Source organism: Trifolium pratense, linkage group LG2 (genome assembly GCF_020283565.1).
Source record: "Trifolium pratense cultivar HEN17-A07 linkage group LG2, ARS_RC_1.1, whole genome shotgun sequence".
In the NCBI taxonomy this organism is placed as follows: Eukaryota; Viridiplantae; Streptophyta; class Magnoliopsida; order Fabales; family Fabaceae; genus Trifolium; species Trifolium pratense.
The window spans coordinates 3,861,140-3,881,194 of NC_060060.1; the positions used below are offsets into that span (position 1 = coordinate 3,861,140).

The window sequence follows — 20,055 nt, forward strand, 5'->3', positions numbered from 1 at the left end:
AGTAGTCTAGTGATTGAAATTTCACTTTTTAAGAAGAAACAGTGAGTGTATCGGATTCGAACACTGATTCCTCACGAAAACAATTCTCTCATAATTTTAATCCTAGAATAAGGTTAATTTTTTATTTTTTGGTAGAGAGAATAAGGTTAATTTTATCTAATTTTACTAATTCTTTTTATTATTTGATTTTTAAAATTAATGAAGGGTTGTCCATGTGGTTACCCTACTACACTTCCCTTTGATAGCTAACAAATACTTGCAAGTTTGGTAGATATAGTTGGCTTGACATAGAAAAATGCTACAATAATTTGGACCACATTAGAGGTGTATATGAAACACTTGTCATTTGATAAATGGTTGCGTGTAGGCAATTACCAAAATTAAGAAGCAATATTAATTTGGCCAAATGTGCAAAGCAAGTGTTAGAAGCCTAAACAAGGTACGAGAGACGTTGCACAACATGCCAACACATGATCTAATCTAAGAAAATAAATACTATGTTGTTTAATGGTAGGTATTAATATTTTTTTAAAAAAAAAAAAAGAAGCAAAAGAGTATATGAAGAATGGAGTTTTTTCAACCCATTAGTATTACACACATAAAGTATAATAATATATGTCCTCGCGAGTTTAACTCAGTTGGTAGAAACATCGAATTGTACATGCACGAGCAGGAGTTTGAACTTCAGATATTCTATTTATTAAGTTTAAGATGAAATTCTAGCCACTAGACTACTTGTTACTTGTTGTGAAATTAGATTTGCTAATCTAACAAGAAGCTAACCATCATAATATACATACTTATATGAAATTGACAATTGGACATTAATTCTTCTCTTCATATCTTACATATTTGTTATTAAACAAAGATAGCTTATAACAGAAAATACACTATCAAGTAATAAAACCACCATTGAACAATGAAGCACAATCTAAAGTAAGATATGTATTTCATGTTGGAAAGTGGTGCCTTGCCTCTATATCCTATCTTGCAACTAACACTGTGATGGATAATCCATTTGTCGAAAATAGATTATGATCCGTAGACGAAGAATCTAATTCAGGTTTTACATTGTTTTCAATGTAAAAGCCAGGAACATTTGGCTTTGGCAATAATTTCTCGCCATTCAGCATTAGAACCACAGATGAAATGTCTGGCCTATCTTCCGGTCTTTGTTGAACGCATAATAATCCCACTTGTACGCATCGAATGACTTCAGAAGGCGTACATTGTTGCCGTAAACTTTCATCCAATAGTTCCAATGCCCTTTCTTCTGACCATAATCTCCACGCCTATAACGGTTAGAGTCAAATAAGTGTGAATAGGTCATAATTCAAAATACTATGTTTGATTCTGCAGTGACGAAAATTGATTTTGTATGAAACTTTTTTGTAAAGTTGATTTTGTAGGTTTGTGAGGTCGTAATACTTACATATCCAAGAAGATTGTGGTAATATTCTGGATCGGAAAATTTCGTGTTCTTCTTCCCGGACACTATCTCGAGTACTATCACACCATAACTAAAGACATCAGATTTCATAGAGAAATGTCCACGATCAGCGTACTCTGGAGGCATGTAACCACTGAATATACAATTTTCAAAGTATTACTTGACAGTGCAATAATATTCAAGAGCCGTAACCAAGTAGAAACTAACTTACTATGTTCCGGCCACCCTATTTGTGTTTGCCTCAACTTGATCTCCAAAAAATGTTCGAGCCAAACCAAAGTCTGATATTTTTGGATCCAAATTTGCATCTAGTAATATATTGCTCGCTTTTAGATCTCTGTGGACTATCCTCAACCTAGAGTCACGATGAAGATAAAGAAGTCCCCAGGCAATGCCACTGATAATGTTGAAACGCTTAGTCCAATCTAGTGACATCCTTTCGATTTCATCTGGTCAATTAAACACATTTAGAATAACACTTGCAGTCTCCATAATTTCATAAACTACAATTATCACAAATGTTTAGAATAAATTTTAAAAGCTCTAACCAAAAATAAAGTAGTCCAAACTTTTGTTCGGCATGTATTCATAGATCAACATTGTTTCTCCTCCTTGAGTGCAACATCCGAGAAGCTTGACAAGATTACGGTGTTGAAGTTTGGCGATCAATGCTACTTCATTTTTGAATTCCTGCAACCCTTGTCCCGACTTCTTCGAAAGCCTTTTCACCGCTATCTCTTGCCCATCTACCATTGTGCCCTAAACAAAAGTGCTATTGTTAGAAAGTATTTAACCAAAGTAGAAAAAGTAATTGATTTGTTTATTTTGGTCACCTTGTATACGGGTCCAAAACCACCTTCTCCGAGTTTGTTACTGCTCGAAAAGTTGTCGGTGGCTTTAACCAAGACGGACAAATCGATTGTTGTTAAATCAAGGTCTTCCTTCCTTGGTTTTGTATTGCAAATTGAGCAGCAAAACTTTCTTGCAACCCCTATATGATTGGTTGGATATATGTAAACATTATGACACATTAGATTGATCTATTTTGGTGTCTAGATTAGATTGTAAATTATGTAAGTGTATATACCTGGATTTTTAATAGTCAATATGGATAAAAATGTAATTAATCCAAAAATAATCACACCAAATGTGATTCCTACTATCTTATTCTTGTTGTTTTTGTGTTCAATTGCTGCATGTTGATCTGAAAGATAAACAACATGATTAGTTACCAACTTTTTAGTACCAAAAAAAATACCCTTTTAATTGAAACTAAGTTTTTTTTTTTTTTTTTTTTTTTTTTTTGTATCACTATACATTAGTAACTTGCTATGCAAGAAAATATAAAATTGAGTACCTAATTCTGAAGGAGAGACTCTGACATAAAGATCTTGTCCCCATTTAGAGAATTTCCTCACATCCATAAGATTATTAAACCATATCAGACATCCACTTCCTCCATTACGGATATCGATATTTGCATACGCTACACACGAACCATTTCTCAGACAGATATTTCGACATTCTTCAAGATTCAACTTCTTACTAAACCATGAAGAAGATGTGTCCGGCACTTTCACGAGTGTGTACTTCAAGAAACCGTCTGTATAACTAAGTTCCTTCGTTCGAATACAACCATTCGACCAAAATGCTAAATTCCACTCTTCTGAAAATTTTGGAACATATCCTTTCATGCATTCACAATTTGGATGGTTATTACCATCAATACTACATACAGAATTTGCACCACAAAATGCATATATTTGACATTCATCTGCGCTTGTCGGTAAAACTTGCCGGTTTCTTGATTGACTTGTCCAAAACAAATTTTGTGCAGGTCCATAAGGCATTAATTTAAGAACACTGAAAATTGAACAGTCAAGAATTTGGTACTCATAGTACACTTCTTTTTCATTGAAGACAAAAATTTGTGACAGTGCAGAATTTGAACCTGGTGATCCAGCTAAAGATTGACCATTCCATGGCCCTGATCTAAATATTATATGAGAAGATCCATTGAACATAATTACTTGTGGATATCCTCTTAGATCAACTCTTGTAGTGATTTCCCCCTTAGCAGGATTATCAACACTTTTCCAAGATGATATATATCTTTCTAGACCAGTTTCTAAGTCCCATCCAAGCTTCATTCCTGACATTGATGTGTCACGAGAATAATCAAAACTTTTAATATCATTTTAGGATGGACTCATGATCTTCACACAATGTTATGATTAGGGGTGAAAATATGTCAGATCGACTGACAAAGATCTATATGGCATAGCCTACGTTAGGCTTAGGCCAAACTTTTTTTTATATAGACAAGATCAATGAGTTTTTAGAAACCTATTTAGCTTAAAATGCAAGCAAGCCATCAAAAAAGTCTTTAAAGTCTTTTTTAATCATAAATTTGCTAACATTTTATGTAATTTAAACATGCCGATCTACACCACTCATCACTTGAGTGGTGTAGACTTTGTTAAGAAGATAGTGAGGTAGACTTTTAAACAAACTTTGAGACTTTCGAAAAGGTGCTAGAAAATATAACTACATTGATTCCACAAATATTCTAAATATAAACTTGAAAATCGTAGTTAATGACATTCAAAATCATGGTTAATTTTGTTGCCCAGATCATTAATGAATTGCAACATTTGTTCTATCATTTGCCGTTTACTAATTGTAATTAACCATGAATTCGAACTGGTCAAATTTTGTTGTCTCATTTCATGTCAGGAAAGCACAGCTCATATAGAATACATGCCTACTTTTTGAGGTTGAGTTAAGCCTAACTCAAATTTTACGATAATAAAGACAATAATACCTGACATCAACGTATCACCGGGATAATCAAAACTCTGCCACAAACACCTGTCTTGATCAGTTTCCCTTCTATTTTTCACTACAAAATTTCCACTATCCAAGAGCTGAGCAATTTGAGTACTATTTTCTTCTAAGCTTGATATCTTAGATGACCAAATAGTACTATTTACATCATTGAGAAGCAAAAGAATCCCTTTTTCATTGAGTCTCAAAACTCCTGATTTATCTTGTAGAGGTTTTTCATTGTTTGCTACCCAAACAACTGTTAAAGGTGACACATTCCTATACCATATACCTAAGTATCTTAATCTTTGTGTTGAATTTTGAGGGCTAAAGAAACCCACTTCAATAATTCCATTTGATGAAACTAAAGTTTCACCATCTTTGATAGATTCACCAACTGCTAAAGTGTCTAGTGAAGTAGAAATTCTTGTAGTATAGGAAAATATTAAGAACCAAATAAATAATAAAATTTTCATGTTATGCAACATATAACTTATTTTGAAGAAGCTTTGATGAGTTGAATGGTTTTTAATTATGTAGAAGAAGTGTGAATGACCTTAGAATTAATTTAAAGTGCATCAACATGACCAGTTCAATAATTTTAGGGGACTTTTTCAACTTTAGGAAATTTATTTATGATTATTAAATAAAGGGTCCTACAAATAAATGTATGTAGTTCACTTAATTTATGATTGTTTCATTATTGTTGTTGGAAGTTAAGGACTTAGATTTGGTCCAAAACATTATGTTGGTTGTTTCTTAAATACACGCTCTACTAGCTACTTGTTCATCAACGACTTCGGGTCAATTGAGTGTAAGAGCCGAAGAATTAATGAATAGACCGATAAGGAGTTCGAGAGGTTCTATTACAAAATAGTTTAAATAGTAACCATCCTTTGCAGAGCACGAGGGGCAGATAGAAGCCGAGATCGGACCCAATAAAAAGATTAATTTGGGTGGATATGATCAAGTCGACAAGTAAAACTCTTTTACACTAATAAAATATTAGAAGTGACACATAAACTATTTCATTAATGTTACAAAACTGGATGCAACAAAATAACCAAGGTACCAATACTGTACAGTTGATACCTCATTTTCAATAGATTATATAGATACAGATAAAAAAAAACATCACAATAATTAGATAAATTATAACATTTTATCTTGTCCACTCATGCTTGTTTTAAAAACATCAAATCTTTGTAAGATTTGTGTTTTATTTTAGTTTTAGACTTTGTATCACAATCATGTCTCTCAAGTGTCCTTAACATAATTTCTAAGCAGAATATGGAATCCTTAAGGCCATTCTTTGAGCAAGCCAAGGTCTTTGTGGTTCTGGATCAATGAAGCTATGCATGAGAAATTGCTCAGCTTCTTTATCCTTCAACACTCTTGCCCATTTCTCGCGTTTCGATGGAACAAAACCCGGTCCAAAACACCTGTAAATTTTATAGAAAATTATTGTACTTAGTAGTACTAATTAAGGATGTATATAGAAGGAAAAAATGTAACTTATATTTAGGGACATTTTCTAAAAAAGAGACTTATATTTAGCGACAGAGATAGTAGAAATGATGTACCTGTATTCGTAGAAGCAAGCACTTTTTTCATTCTCAACTTTTCCCCAATTATTCCAACCAGGAGATTTTATACAAGGATCCATATAAGTAAATGCAAAGACTACTCTTCCAAAAGGTCCCCATGGTCTTCCAAGATATGCATATGAACTTCCTCCATTGCCTGTTATAACACATCTGCAATCATACCGCAAACCATTTACACTTTATGGATGTAACACTGACACTTCAGATTGAATATGTGTCTGGTGTGTGTCACATACCGGAGTTAGATACCGATATGTGTCGTGTTTGGTTTGTGTGTTTGTATCAGTGTTTCATAGATAGTAACATGATAACACTAGACATGGTGACATACCTTAGGAATACATAACCAGTTTTTTCGTGCGGAGATTTTCTACTCTGTGCGGTTATGAACCCTGCAGACTTGCAGTGGATATGGCAATGCTCCAAGAGTGCAGTGCTATTACCAAAAATGAAGTCTACACTTCCTTCAATATAACAATCTTTCAAATATTGTTTTCCATAATGTAAATAAAGTGTGTCCTGCATCATAACAATGAAGCTTAAGCAAAATATTTCATTTTTTGTAATAGTTCTGAGATGAGATTTGAAATTTTTTAAATTTAGCAGTAGAAAAATAATTCATGAAATCCATTCATTTTAAAAATTCACCAAATTTATTATTCAGACAATATAATTTACATTGAAGAATTTGAATTACCCTTTAAACTTATATTACCTCATAAAATTCCTTAATCCAACTCAAAATTCATTTAATCAATGCAAGTTTTAATGAGTCTCAAAAGCAAGATGAATTCATTGAGAATCATCAAATTTTTCTTGGCAATTCAGCATGAATACATCACCATATGAAATAATTTAAGAAACACATCTAACTTATAAACTAATACTACATCAATACAGTGATGCTAGTAGCTACCTGCCATCCAAGGAACCTGCAATTATAAAATGCACATCTGTCTGCTGATACTCTAACTGCCACTGCTTGCCCTGAACCCTGCCATGAAAGAAAAAAAGGGAAAAAGTCTTAGAATGGCTCGTATATTCAGGGTCATCTTGCAACCGATGTAAGACACACCCTCACATCCAGCCTAGATGTGATCCAGAACTATTGTGCTTGGTGCGCAGATGTAGACGGTAGATTGCCCGATCAGAAACCTAATAGTAAGTGGTCTAGCAGATCGTGGAGGAGGCTCCGATACCATCTTAGAATTGGGTATTGGACCTAACTCAACCCTACAAAATCGGTTTGTAAGGTGAGGATTGCCCTCACTTATAAATATATATTTTCAGGTCATCTCACAACCGATGTAAACCTTCTTTACAAAAAGAAATCCGCATAAAGCTTATGAAGATCCTGAGTAATACGTAAAGCCATAGATCCATCACACATAACAAAACAATCCTAAAACACAAATTTGTCTACTCTGAGTACATAGGTACATGCTCAATCTGCAAACATTCATGGTTTTGACTTTTGAAAGAATGTCTAAAACCAAAATTTATACTGCAATATCTATTTTTTTTTTTAAGTTTATGCTACCACAACAGACCCGCAATTGAGGTCGTGCCAATCATATAAAACTGCATATCTTTACGATATCAAGGATCTTGGCGCGACCATACCATAACTTAAAACCTTGCACCGAACCGATACCATTGAACAAAACAACGAGAAAGAAACAAGCTAACTAAACAACACCTGAAAAAACACAATCACATACCTGAGGAGAAGAATTTTCAAAAGTAATATTCTCAGCAATAAAGTCTTCCCCTTCAACAATAGTACTACCACAACCAAAAGTTCCATTCCCTATCACCTTAGAACCCTGCAACAGCCAACAACAAAACGACAACAGTTTGAATTCTGACACAAACCCACTTCCCAAAACGAGGAAACACAAACACCGACACCAGACACAACACATGTAATAATTTGAAATTAAAATTATTCATGTGCTGTATTGTGTTGTGTCACATATAGGCACATGTGGAACACCAGACACGCATTCAGTCAGAAGTGTCGGATTATATATATAACATCAAGAAAATGCATGAACCTACTTGGTGGTGATCAATTTTATTAGCAGTATTATTCCATGTCAGAACAGTATCCTCAGGACACAAACCAGCGAAAGTGATGAAGTTCTTAGTCTTTGCAACATATAGTGGTTGCCGGTAGATTCCCGGCGATATCCTTATCACCGTCCTATGAGTATTGCCGAGTGGCACGGCATCAATGGCTTCTTGTACTGTTCTGTAGTTCCCTGTTCCATCTTGTGACACTGTCAATACAAAAGGTGCCATTTTTGGAACTATTGTTTTTTTGGTTGTGTGTATGTGTTTTTGAATTGTTGTGAGTGTTGAATATGGTTCGTAGCGGAAACAAAACGCAGAGAAAGAAAAAGACATGCAGAAACAGAATCTAGGACTAGTATAGATTCTTTATTGTTCTGTGTTTATCAGGAATTAAATATCAATGTTTATTTTAAATAATAGTTTATTTTAAGTCATTTTATATTTTTATCCTTTAGGATTGTATTTAAAGGCATTGTACCTGACTTTGAAAAGCAATTAATCAATATTCAACAAATTATCTTCTTCTCTAAAAAACTCTCTCATTCAATATTATGTTTTGCATAATTTCTCTTTGGTACCTGATTCTATTCTAGATCATTGGAATCCCTACTTTTGAGATTTGATTCAACTGGCTTGTCCCTAGAATCTATTTTATCGTTTACAGTTTATTTTACAAAAAATGTTATTTCAACAATTTTTACTAACAAGTTACAAGTCCAACACAGCCGGCCCTATCTTTTTTTCTAGAGAGTTTTCTTCTTCTTGTTTCAAAAAGGGGTGGTTTTGGGTCGTTCTTTTCTTCTTCTTCGTGCGTTCGTTTGCTTTCTTTTTTTTTACGGTGTTTGTTTGGTTCAGATTGACAGATCTACTTTGATCAACTACAAATTCAATCAATGACAGGTCATCAACGATGAAGATCTGAAGACATGAATATTTCGGTAACTTTTATTTTGTCACATTATTTGTAGGTCTGTCGTTTTATGCTATTAACTTGGATGCGTGAGTTTATTCGCAGATTCATCCTTTTTGTTTTTAGCACTATTGAATTTGTGCTTGTATCCGATGTATCTATCTATTTGAATCAATGAATGTTATGCTTTAGTAAAAAAAAAGTTACAAGAAGCTATTTTTACTTGTGGTAACAAGAAATATTTAACCGTATGAAATAACAGCATGAGGAAACTATATCCAAAGACAAGAACTTTACTAAAAAGTAAAAAGTCACCTGCAAGAGTGGAAATCAAATTTCACATTAATCCAATAAATTAAATTTGATGTGTGTTATTTAAACACAAATTTTGAGACATAAATTTAACACAACTTTCTTTCCACTCACAAGCATGCAAAATGAGGTATGCAAAAAAATATTAAAAAAATCAAAAAAGTATATTTATTGTATTTTTGTCAAATAAATGTGTTTACATAACATTTTCCATTAAATTTTTAGTCGTAGCAAATAACAACAACAACAATAATAATAATAATAATAATAATAATAATAATAATAATAATAATAATAATAATAATAATAATAATAATAATAAAGAAATGAATGAGAAAGTAGACAACATAATAAGGTACTCAATTGAGCATTAGAAAATTGCCAGTATTAGCTATTTCTTTAATTCCAAACTTAATTGCTTAAATTTCTTTGAACCGCAATCATCTTTCCTGGATCTCTATCTAGTAACCTGTAGGATACACAAAATGAATCAACAATGATGATTCTCAATACACAACGGCAAATTAACGATCACAACGGCAAAAATAATGACCCAACGGCCTGAACAAGACTCTCAAACAGTGTTGAAACAGAAGAAAAAAAAACAAAATTAGACTAAACAATGTTCAACATATACTACTTCAAATATTAACAGGAAATATTAAATCTGTCATATAAACACGCCATTGCAGCCTGTGGAGGTTGTTCAAAATCTTCCACACCATGGCGCTGCCATTTAACAACACTAGTGTTACGTTGTAGTGTTGTACATTGTATAAAAATATTACACTATGGGCTCGTTTGAATTGGCTTACTTTTAAGTTTATGCAAAACAACTTATACAAATAAATAAGCTTTTATGTATTATTTTATGAAACAATAGTTTATGAAGATACAATTTTTATTCGTTAGAACTTATAAATGAACATAAAAACAACTTACAGAGTTCAAACTTCAAAGTAGCTTCACTCTTGACCGGTCGGCTAAGTTCAAATACTTAATGTTACAACGTTTCCGTAAATCTTTATAATTTCCTTCGGATAACCAAGAGCAAGAATACAAATCACCCATCTTGAAATTGAGGTAGCAAGTGCAAGAATTCAAATTAAACAGCTCCAAATTGGGGAAAATGGAAGCAAACATTATGACGCCTTCATCACTTAACCGTAGAGTGCCACCCAAATAGAGAGATTTTAATTGAGGGTATACACCAGACTCCTGTACCAAACATCTGAATTCTTAACAATATTATTCCCATCTGTTTCCATTATCATCTTACTAAGTGAACAAGATTTTTCATATGAGATTCGACGAATGAAATCAACAAGTTCATATAACAGTTAAACCATTCAATGAACTACAAATAGAAGTTAATGGATCCGAAAACTAAAATTCGAAACAAGAATTCTCATACGAGATTCGAAGAACGAAATCAACTCATTAATTTTACAATTCTACAAATAGAAGCTAACGGATCTGAAAACTAAAATTGGAAACAAGAATTCTCATACCGAGATTCGACGAACGAAATCAACTCATTAATTTTACAGTTCTACAAATAGAAGCTAACGGATGCGATAATGAAAATTTGAAAAGTAACTTAAGAATCTTAGCGATTACTAAGCACTCGGAACAAGAATTGTCATACGAGATTCGCCGAACGAAATCAACACATTCATTTTACATTTCTACAAATACAAGCTAACGGATCTGAAAACGGAAATTCCAAAAGTAACTTGAAATTGAAAAGGTAAGTTGAAATTCATGAAAAAGTAAATTGAAATTCGAAAACGAAGCTTGGAATCATGATTTACCTGAGCGATTACTGAACCTGCATACCGGCGGATGAGAATTTTGCGATTGTCTTCGAACCAGTGGCGGAGCCACAGTAGGGGCAAGGGGTGGCCACAGTCCCCCCCAACATTTCCAACTTTTTTCTACACTATATTGATATAATATTAAATTAGGCTTATGTACATTTTTTATTTGCATGTATACATATTTTCTTTTTGCTGATAAAAAGCCATATCCTTGATCACATAAAAGAATATTAAAATAGACATATATGAAAGATTACTACTCTCATTTTATCATAGATTTAATTTGTATTTATGAATAGATAAAATAATTCTTACACCAACATTAATCATAAATGTTGAATTATTAAAATATGATTTTTTTTTTTTACCGTGATATTTAGTTAGGTATCGATATCTCATAGACAAAAATGCATTTAAAATGACATTTTAATATAATTAATATAAAATATGACATGACATTCAATTTTATCTATGAGAGTATTCAACTAAATTCCGAAGTACCAAAATATTCACCTTATTAAAAAAATACTCATCATTAATAATATCTTTCTAAAAGAGATACGTTTACTGGAAAAATATTGTATCAAAATGATTTTTTTTTACTATAATTTTTATAATCTCTTTTTAAGTGTTTTTTTGTCTTTTCACATGATATATTTCTTCGCACTGCTATATTCTAAATGTAATTGAAAAAATTAAGTTTAAAGATGGTTTGGTAAAAAATAATTCACTTATTTCATTTACTTATAAATTCTAAAATTATTTGTATATATTGAACACTTAAAATTTATTTTTTCTCTTCGAAATTAAACTTGTTGGACTTGGTCCCCCCAAGTTTTAATTCCTGGCTCCGCCCCTGCTTCGAACAATCTTGGAGCTGGAAAGTTATTACTTGGAATGTTGAAACGTGTGATGTCCAAGCACTGGTTACAATTTGGATCGAAAGCCATGAGAGAAAATTTCAAGGAAAATGTTGAGAGCGTTTGTTGAGGATTGTTGAAGATGAGAAAATGAAAATGCAAAGCGAGGGAAAATGTTGTTGAGTTTGTTTCTTTCACTTTTCTCAAGCGGTTATAAGATATTTTGAAATGTCTTATAACGACGTCGTTTAACACAGTTTTTCATTTTTTTATAATAATTTCAAGTGAAATAATACTCACACCCCTCTTGTATTATAAGGTTCATCTTTCTTAGAAGAAAACAATTAGCTTAATGAAACAAATTAGCTTAAAATATTTTGAACTAATTGAAATATTGAATGTCTTATAGCGACGTCGTTTAACACAGTTTTTTATTTTTCATTTTTGTATAATATTTTTTGTTAGATTAAAGGATACAAGGAGACAGGGTAAAACAATATTACACAAATAACCAATAATGTTTTATCTTTCTACCACATCACCCTACTCATGTATGATTATTATGAAACCACTTATAGGACATGGAAGAGTGGTGGTTTGTTATTGGATGTTTTGTATAAAAACTTTCATTATGCTGACTGCTTATCATCTTTAAACTCTTTTTTTGTACAATTTTCATAAAGTATTCTAATTATGTAATGAGTTTAATTGTTGTGAACTGTCATGCATTCAATGATGCGTTGTTATATCATTTAATGAACATGACATATATGCATTTTTAAATACCATACATGATGCGTTGGTATATTTTGATTGGACGCATGTATAAAATAACTTTATACCGACAATGCATATAAAATTAAATTCTTAAAATAAGGCTCGATTAGTTAAGAATTTAATTTATATACATCGTCGATGTAAAATTATTTTACACATGCATCCAATAGTATAATAATATCATATAAGTAGTTTGGGGGCGGACTAAATTTTATACCCTCCATTTTCCTACTTCTACAACATTTTTTGATTTGTACTTTTACTGATTTTGCACCCCCCAATTTTAACTGAAATAATACTCACACCCCTCTTGTATTATAAGGTTCATCTTTCTTCATAAATTATGGAAATACTCCACGAAATTCTAAACCCTCACAATTTGGTTACTACTAGCTTATTAGATTTAGATTGTTCTCTATTTAAATAGAATAGCACTTATATTGTTTTCACATTAAATCCGCAATTAACCCTAAATAAAATTGTGATACTTTTTTCTTTTTAGATTGTTGAAAATTTTGTATTTTTCTAGTTTGGACATTTAGCTTAAATAAATAATCATTCAAGCTAGATCATTTGAAACACATTAATTCACTTTCTTGACATCACTCTTGATTATCAAATAAACAAATTTGCCTCATCAAAACTTTGAAATGCTCTTATAATTTAAAAACATTTATGCCTTCATACTTTCTATATTACAACAAAATAAAGCATCTTATTCAAGTAGCAAAATGTGCTATATAATATAACCAAAAAAGTGTAAATCCAACAAATACCAATAACATTAAGTTGCTACTACTTGCATTAGAAAATTGCCAGTATTAGCTATTTCATTAATTCCAAACTTAATTGCTTAAATTTCTTTGAACCGCAACCATCTTTCCTGGATCTCTAGCTAGTAACCTGTATCATACACAAAATGAATCAACAATGATGATTCTCAACACACAACAGCAAATTAACGATCACAACGACAAAAATAATGACCCAACGGCCTGAACAAGGCTCTCAAACAGTGTTAAAACAGAAAAAAAAAAAAAAAAAAACAGAATTAGACTAAACAGTGTTCAACATATACTACGCAAATATTAACCGGAAATACTAAATCTGTCATATAAACACGCCATTGCAGCCTGTGGAGGTTGTTCAAAATCTTCCACACCATGGCGCTGCCATTTAACAACACTAGTGTTACGTTGTAGTGTTGTACATTGTATAAAAATATTACACTATGGGCTCGTTTGAATTGGCTTACTTTTAAGTTTATGCAAAACAACTTATACAAATAAATAAGCTTTTATATATTATTTATAAGTTTGTTAAGGTATTTTATGAGATAATAGTTTATGAAGATACAATTTTTATTCGTGAGAACTTATAAATGAACATAAAAACAACTTACAAAGTTCAAACTTCAAAGTAGTTTCACTTGACCGGTCGGCTAAGTTCAAATACTTAATGTTACAACGTTTCCGTAAATCTTTAAAATTTTCTTCAAATAACCAAGAGCAAGAATATAAATCACCCATCTTGAAACTGAGGTAGCAAGTGCAAGAATTCAAATTAAACAACTCCAAATTGGGGAAAATGGAAGCAAACATTATGACGCCTTCATCACTTAACCATAAAGTGCCACCCAAATAGAGAGATTTTAATTGAGGGTATACACCAGACTCCTGTACCAAAACATCTGAAATCCTAACAATATTATTCCATCCAACATAGGGTGCGTTTGGTCCGACTTTTTTATGCTCTAAAAGTTACTTTATAATTAAAGTAAAAAAAAAAGAACTTTAAAAATAAAGTTAAAGTTGTTTGGTATTTATTAGTTTTTTCTACTCAATGAGGACTTTTAAGTGATAATCTATTGTTTAATTTTTTTTGTAAAAATTTTGGTTTTATTACAAATTACCGTAAAAAAAAATTTACAAATTTAATAAACAGTCAATTTTGGTTTTATTACAAATTTAACCATTTGATCATGGGTTCGATCCCCAACCATTTGAACAATACAGCAAAAAGTTGAGTTACAGGCAGTGGCGGCTCGCACACATGTGCGAGGCGTGCGACGGCATCGGGCCTCAAAATTTTGAGGGCCTCAGCTCAAAATTTCGAGGTCCTATAATATTACTTATATATTATTTATACCTATAAAATATCAAATGTATATTAATAGATACTTTTTTGGCCCTAAACTAATAGTTATATATTATTAATGTTCATATAATATCATACGAGTATCAATAGATTAGTTAGCTATACTCGTAAATATAGTTTTAGTCCATTTTTATCTTTGCATAAAATTTAACCTTAGATTAGGAGATTCTTTTTTAACGTTATATACAAAGATAATTATTTTGTATTTCTTATCTCATTTGATTTAATGCAATTGGTTTAATATTGATAATCTATATGTTTACAAAAATAAAAATGACTTTTTTATATTATACGTGATTTAAATCGACAATTTTTTTTTAAAAAAAAAAAAAATTATATTAAGGGGCCACTTTTATATTTACCACAGAGCCTCCTAAAATCCGGAGACGCCCCTGGTTACAGGATTATATCATATTAATGTTCTCTATCTTTTGAAGGAGAGCAGTTTAACAGAAGATGGAAGAAGAGAGTTGACAAACAACATGAAAAGCATGTTGCATGTTGCATTGAGCATTTTGTTTTCCCTGTCTGCTTTTATCATCATTTGTATTTTGAACATTCTCATGGAATTTTCTGTCAACTATTAAATCATCAAGGAATGAAGCAGTTCTTAGATTGAGTGTAAAAGAATAACTGCTATGCTTATAAATTGAAGTTATAAAGAAAATATTAGTATAAATTAAAGAACCCTTAAAATGTAACTATTGTTTCTAAAATCTACAAAATTGTAAAAGAAAAATATGAACTAATCATATATTTGAATGCCGAAGTAATAGCCAGGCAACCGGAATTAGAAAATAAGGAAGAAAAAAAAAATTGAACAAAATTCGTATGAAGGAACTTAGAGTAGCTTTTTCCTTTCAAAGAATGTCTTCAAATGCCATAGTTGCAAACCAGCCACAGACAAACAAACCATAATTGAAAGGAAACTGAAGGTGAACATCCTGGAGTTGGTTGCTTTGTTAAGATCTTGCATTTTTTTTTTGTTCCTTGATCTTGCATTTCTTCCTCCCTATGTCGGACAACTCGATAAAAAGGTCATCAAAATTCAGTTAAAATATAATGAATTTGAAAAAGTGGTGTTGGGCAGATTCGAAGGGTGGACTATGAAAATAAGTAGCGCTTGGTAAAATAAGTTGATATTTTTGACTTTTTTTCATGCTCCTCGTACATTGTTTTCACAAAAATAAAGTCCTTATTTTTTCCGGTACTTATTTCAATTTGTGTTTGGTCTGACTTCTTCTTAAAATAACAAGAAAAGTCATAAAAAAAGCTGGGCCAAACGGTACATACCATAGTGTGGCACAAGTGGTAGATACTTGAGTCTCTTAACCATTTGGTCATGGTTTCGATTCTCAACCGATGCGCATGTAGAAGTATTTGTTGAGAGAAGTCAACCACTTAAATGAATCTCCATTACCTCAATTATTGAAATTAATTAAATTAAAATCAGGACCCACAAAACAAAAATCAGGAGCAAACTCCGGATCCAAAAATTATCCACCACTGTCTTTTCAGACAATAAATCATTCATCTTCATTCTTCTCAATCACATTTCATTCTCTCTGATCTCAAAACAAACTCAAAAAAACAAAAAAAATGTCTTTTTTTGGAAGAGGTGGTCGTAGAAACGACAACAACGATGAAAGTGTAGATGATTTCGATGAATACGATCCAACACCATACGGTGGTGGTTACGACATTTACCTTACATACGGTCGTCCAATTCCACCTTCTGATGAAACATGTTATCCATCAGGTTCTTCAAATGATGATTTTGATTATGATCGTCCTCAATTTGAATCTCAAGCTCAACCTTCTGCTTATGGTGATGAAGCTCTTGCTACTGAATATAGTAGTTATTCTAGACCTAAACCTAGACCTGGGTTTCATGGACCTGGTGCTTCTGGTGCTGGTGCTGGTTATGGTGGTGGTAGTGGTGGTGGGAGGAAACAGGGATCTGGGTATGGTGGTGGTGGAGATCAGGAGGGTGAATTTGGATCTGGGTATGGTGGGAGGAAGGAGGAAAGTGAATATGGGTCTGGTTATGGTGGTGGAAGGAAGCAAGATTCTGAATTTGGATCTGGGTATGGTGGTGGGGCCCAGGAAAGTGAATATGGGTCTGGTTATGGTGGGAGGAAGCAAGAATCTGGATATGGGTCTGGATATGGTGGGAGGAAGGAGGAGAGTGAATATGGGTCAGGGTACGGTGGTGGGAGAAAGGAGGAGAGTGAATATGGGTCGGGGTACGGTGGTGGGAGGAAGGAGGAGAGTGAATATGGATCTGGGTATGGTGGTGGGAGGAAGCAAGAGTATGGGAGGAATGAGGAGGAGAATCAAGGTTATGGGGGGAGGAATGAGTATGAGAGTGGTGGATCGGAGTATGGATCGGGGTATGGTGGTGGGAGGAAGAAGAGTGGTTATGGGGAGGAAGAAGGGTATGGAGGTGGAAGGAGTGAGTATGAGGCGAAACCTAGCTATGGGAGGAGTGAGTATGAGGAGAAGCCTAGCTATGGAAGGAGGAATGATGATGATGAGGTGAAACCTAGCTATGGAAGGAGGAATGATGATGATGAGGAGAAACCTAGATATGGAAGAAGGAATGACGATGATGAGGAGAAACCTAGCTATGGTTATGAGCGTCCTGAGAGGCGTGGTGATGATGATGATGAGGGCTATGGACGTAAGAAATATGTGAGTACTCCTACTTATGGATTTATGGTCATGAATTTTTAATTAACTTAGTTTTGATGTTCTGACTTCTGATTTAGGGTTATTTACGTCTTCTATGATAATGTTTTATGCATATGTGTGTGTGTATTGTGTACGAAGTAGGATCTCTCGATTTGTGTAATGATCCTCGAGTTCTTTCACCCCCTCCCAATCTTAGGTAGGATCTAGTTTGACTACATTGCTTTGAATTAATAATTGGTATAGTTTTACTTGTTAAATAAAATGGTATTTATGAGTTCTATGCATGCAAGAAATGTGTGAGTACCCTTACTATTCCTTGGAATTGATAATTGGTATAGTTTGAATTATTGAGAAAAATGGTGGTATTTTTGCCTTGCCTAATAGTGTACCTTACTTTGATTTAAATGATTCACTTCTTAAATTGTTATTACAATGTAATTGTTTGAACTAATTGGTAACATGGTATATTGTAGGGGAGTTTATATTTATCTCATGACATAAACACTTTTGTAAATGTTTGGAAGAGATTATAAAAGTAATTTATAATATGCCAATGCCATGAGTTATGTTTATTTACATAAGCAGATAAGCTTTGCACAACAACTTTTAGAAATTTGTGGAATTTTCCATTCCCTCTTTTTAGTTGTAGAAACAATTTACTTGTGCACACTCTTCAATTGTAGCAACATTTATATTTCTTAAATAATGTTTTACACACTTTTCGAGTAAGCATGTAACTAAACTCATTATCCCAGCGCTCTAATTCTTAAATGGTAGTATGTAGTCAATAGTTATGTTGCATGGTGTATTGGCTCCTAGGTGCTAAATGAAACTCCGTTTCTAAGTAGCCACTGTAGCAATCTCATAGCAACCAAATAGTGGGTCCTAGTTGCTAAGCGAAACCCCATTTCTGAGTAGCTACTGTAGTGTGTTCAATAGCAACCAAATAGTGGCTATAGCAGCTGCTATATAGTGAAACACTCGAATATGCCCTCAAATTTTTCTGTTTTCTTGGGTTTGAATATTGATATCAATGAACTTCCATTATTAGTTATGAATGTCTTTAATTTTTACATCTTTTTATTCTTCTATTTCCTTGTATTGTTTCCCTAAACATCAAAGAAGCAGCCATACTGCTACCTGGTATACTGCTTTAGTGTTTTGCGAGTCAGACGCTACACTCTATTATCTGCCAATGCCATTTACATAGCTTAAATGCTTGCTGAATATCCTATGCTTTCTGCCATACTATATGATATATAAGTTGTTTGTTAGTTTCATAGATTTGACATGCTTAAGTTTGGTCTTCTTTATTGTTTACACTTACAGTTCACAAACCTGTATACCAGTATTTAGCTGTATTGTTTCTTTTTTAGTAGATACGATTGAGTTTGAATGGTTTACTTCGATGCACTACTGTTTAAAAAGATAATGAAGCTTTTCCTACTTACTCTGATAAACCTGTGAAAAGAAGAATCAAGGGTTATAAGCTGAACTGAAAAATATTTCATTTATCAAATATTTCTTTTAAAAGGCCAACATTAGTAATTAGTTGTTAGGTTAGTATTTTATCCTTCACTAGGTTTGGACTCGGGTTCTCCGATACTTTTAGCCCTTAGCTCAAACCAGTTGAGCTACCCAACCCCACCTTATCAATTACTATGTGCATTTATTTCATTCTAAAAAAATAAATAATGTGCATTTTATGGTTTTTTCTAGTAGCGCAAAATGTTACTCAGTAATTGTAATTTTGTAAATATTTGCCTTGGTATTATCATTAAATGATGTTTTCTTACTATTGCAGGGAGGAGATGATGGCTCCGAAGATGAGGATGGGAGGAAGAAGCATCACCACAAGAGTCACTATCGCAAGAGCTATGATGACGAGTAATCAAAATGGTCGACGTTTCTGTTTTAATGGAAGTCATCCCATAATTACCTACTAAATAAAGGGTTGACAAATATCATATCTTCATGCTTGTTTGGAGTCTGGACTATACCATGAAATGTTGAGCTTTCAAAACTATTGGTCTAAATTAAATGTATTGTTGTGCTGTTTGACTTTTCAGTTATTATAATACCCCTAATGTTTGAGTTGTTGTGTTACACTATTTCTCTCTGTTTGGTATTATTATAACATCCATAATATTTGAGTTGTTGTGTTACACTATTTCTTTCTGTTTGGTAAAGTTTGAATTTGATTACACCTTGTATGGTTTTGCTTCCTAGTGCATCTCATGGATTCGCCGTGCGTGCTTATTTAGTTTGATAAATGAAGACATTACACAGTTTCTTATGAGAAGATATGTGTGGTCATTTTAGGTCATGTATAACATAATGCACAAAAGCAATATCAACCTTTAAGGTTATATATAGAGTTGGATGCACGTTGAGGGACAATACGAATTGAACAATACAATACAAGTTAAGTTATAGGCTTATAGCTTATTAATGTTCTATCTTTTGTTTGGTGATTGATGTACAAGGCATTTTGAAGGAGTGCAGTGTAACAAAAGATCGAAAAAGAGAGTTTACAATTGAGAAATGCTGATGAGGAAATAACAGT

General features: G+C 32.8%; 4 protein-coding genes across 4 annotated transcripts; 1 reads left to right on the plus strand and 3 right to left on the minus strand.

Annotated features, from left to right (window-relative positions):
* Positions 1-674: 674 nt before the first annotated feature.
* On the minus strand, positions 675-4,050 carry LOC123905706 (G-type lectin S-receptor-like serine/threonine-protein kinase SD1-1). The gene is made up of 7 exons (XM_045955411.1): positions 2,808-4,050; positions 2,538-2,654; positions 2,284-2,441; positions 1,999-2,209; positions 1,662-1,899; positions 1,433-1,583; positions 675-1,292 (listed from the first exon to the last, which is right to left on the minus strand). The coding sequence occupies exons 1-7, from the start codon at positions 3,607-3,609 to the stop codon at positions 984-986; spliced, it is 1,986 nt and encodes a 661-aa protein (XP_045811367.1). The 5' UTR covers positions 3,610-4,050; the 3' UTR covers positions 675-983.
* A 147-nt stretch (positions 4,051-4,197) lies between these two features.
* LOC123905707 (G-type lectin S-receptor-like serine/threonine-protein kinase At4g27290) lies at positions 4,198-4,764 on the minus strand. Its single transcript, XM_045955412.1, has one exon. It carries the CDS (start codon positions 4,762-4,764, stop codon positions 4,198-4,200), a length of 567 nt encoding a protein of 188 aa, XP_045811368.1.
* A 628-nt stretch (positions 4,765-5,392) lies between these two features.
* Positions 5,393-8,263, minus strand: LOC123905708 (pectinesterase 31-like). The gene is made up of 6 exons (XM_045955413.1): positions 7,945-8,263; positions 7,605-7,709; positions 6,800-6,877; positions 6,215-6,402; positions 5,860-6,033; positions 5,393-5,718 (listed from the first exon to the last, which is right to left on the minus strand). Exons 1-6 carry the CDS (start codon positions 8,185-8,187, stop codon positions 5,556-5,558), a joined length of 951 nt encoding a protein of 316 aa, XP_045811369.1. The 5' UTR covers positions 8,188-8,263; the 3' UTR covers positions 5,393-5,555.
* A 7,983-nt stretch (positions 8,264-16,246) lies between these two features.
* On the plus strand, positions 16,247-19,654 carry LOC123905709 (uncharacterized protein At5g39570). Its single transcript, XM_045955414.1, has 2 exons — positions 16,247-17,489; positions 19,294-19,654. The coding sequence occupies exons 1-2, from the start codon at positions 16,395-16,397 to the stop codon at positions 19,378-19,380; spliced, it is 1,182 nt and encodes a 393-aa protein (XP_045811370.1). The 5' UTR covers positions 16,247-16,394; the 3' UTR covers positions 19,381-19,654.
* Positions 19,655-20,055: the final 401 nt, after the last annotated feature.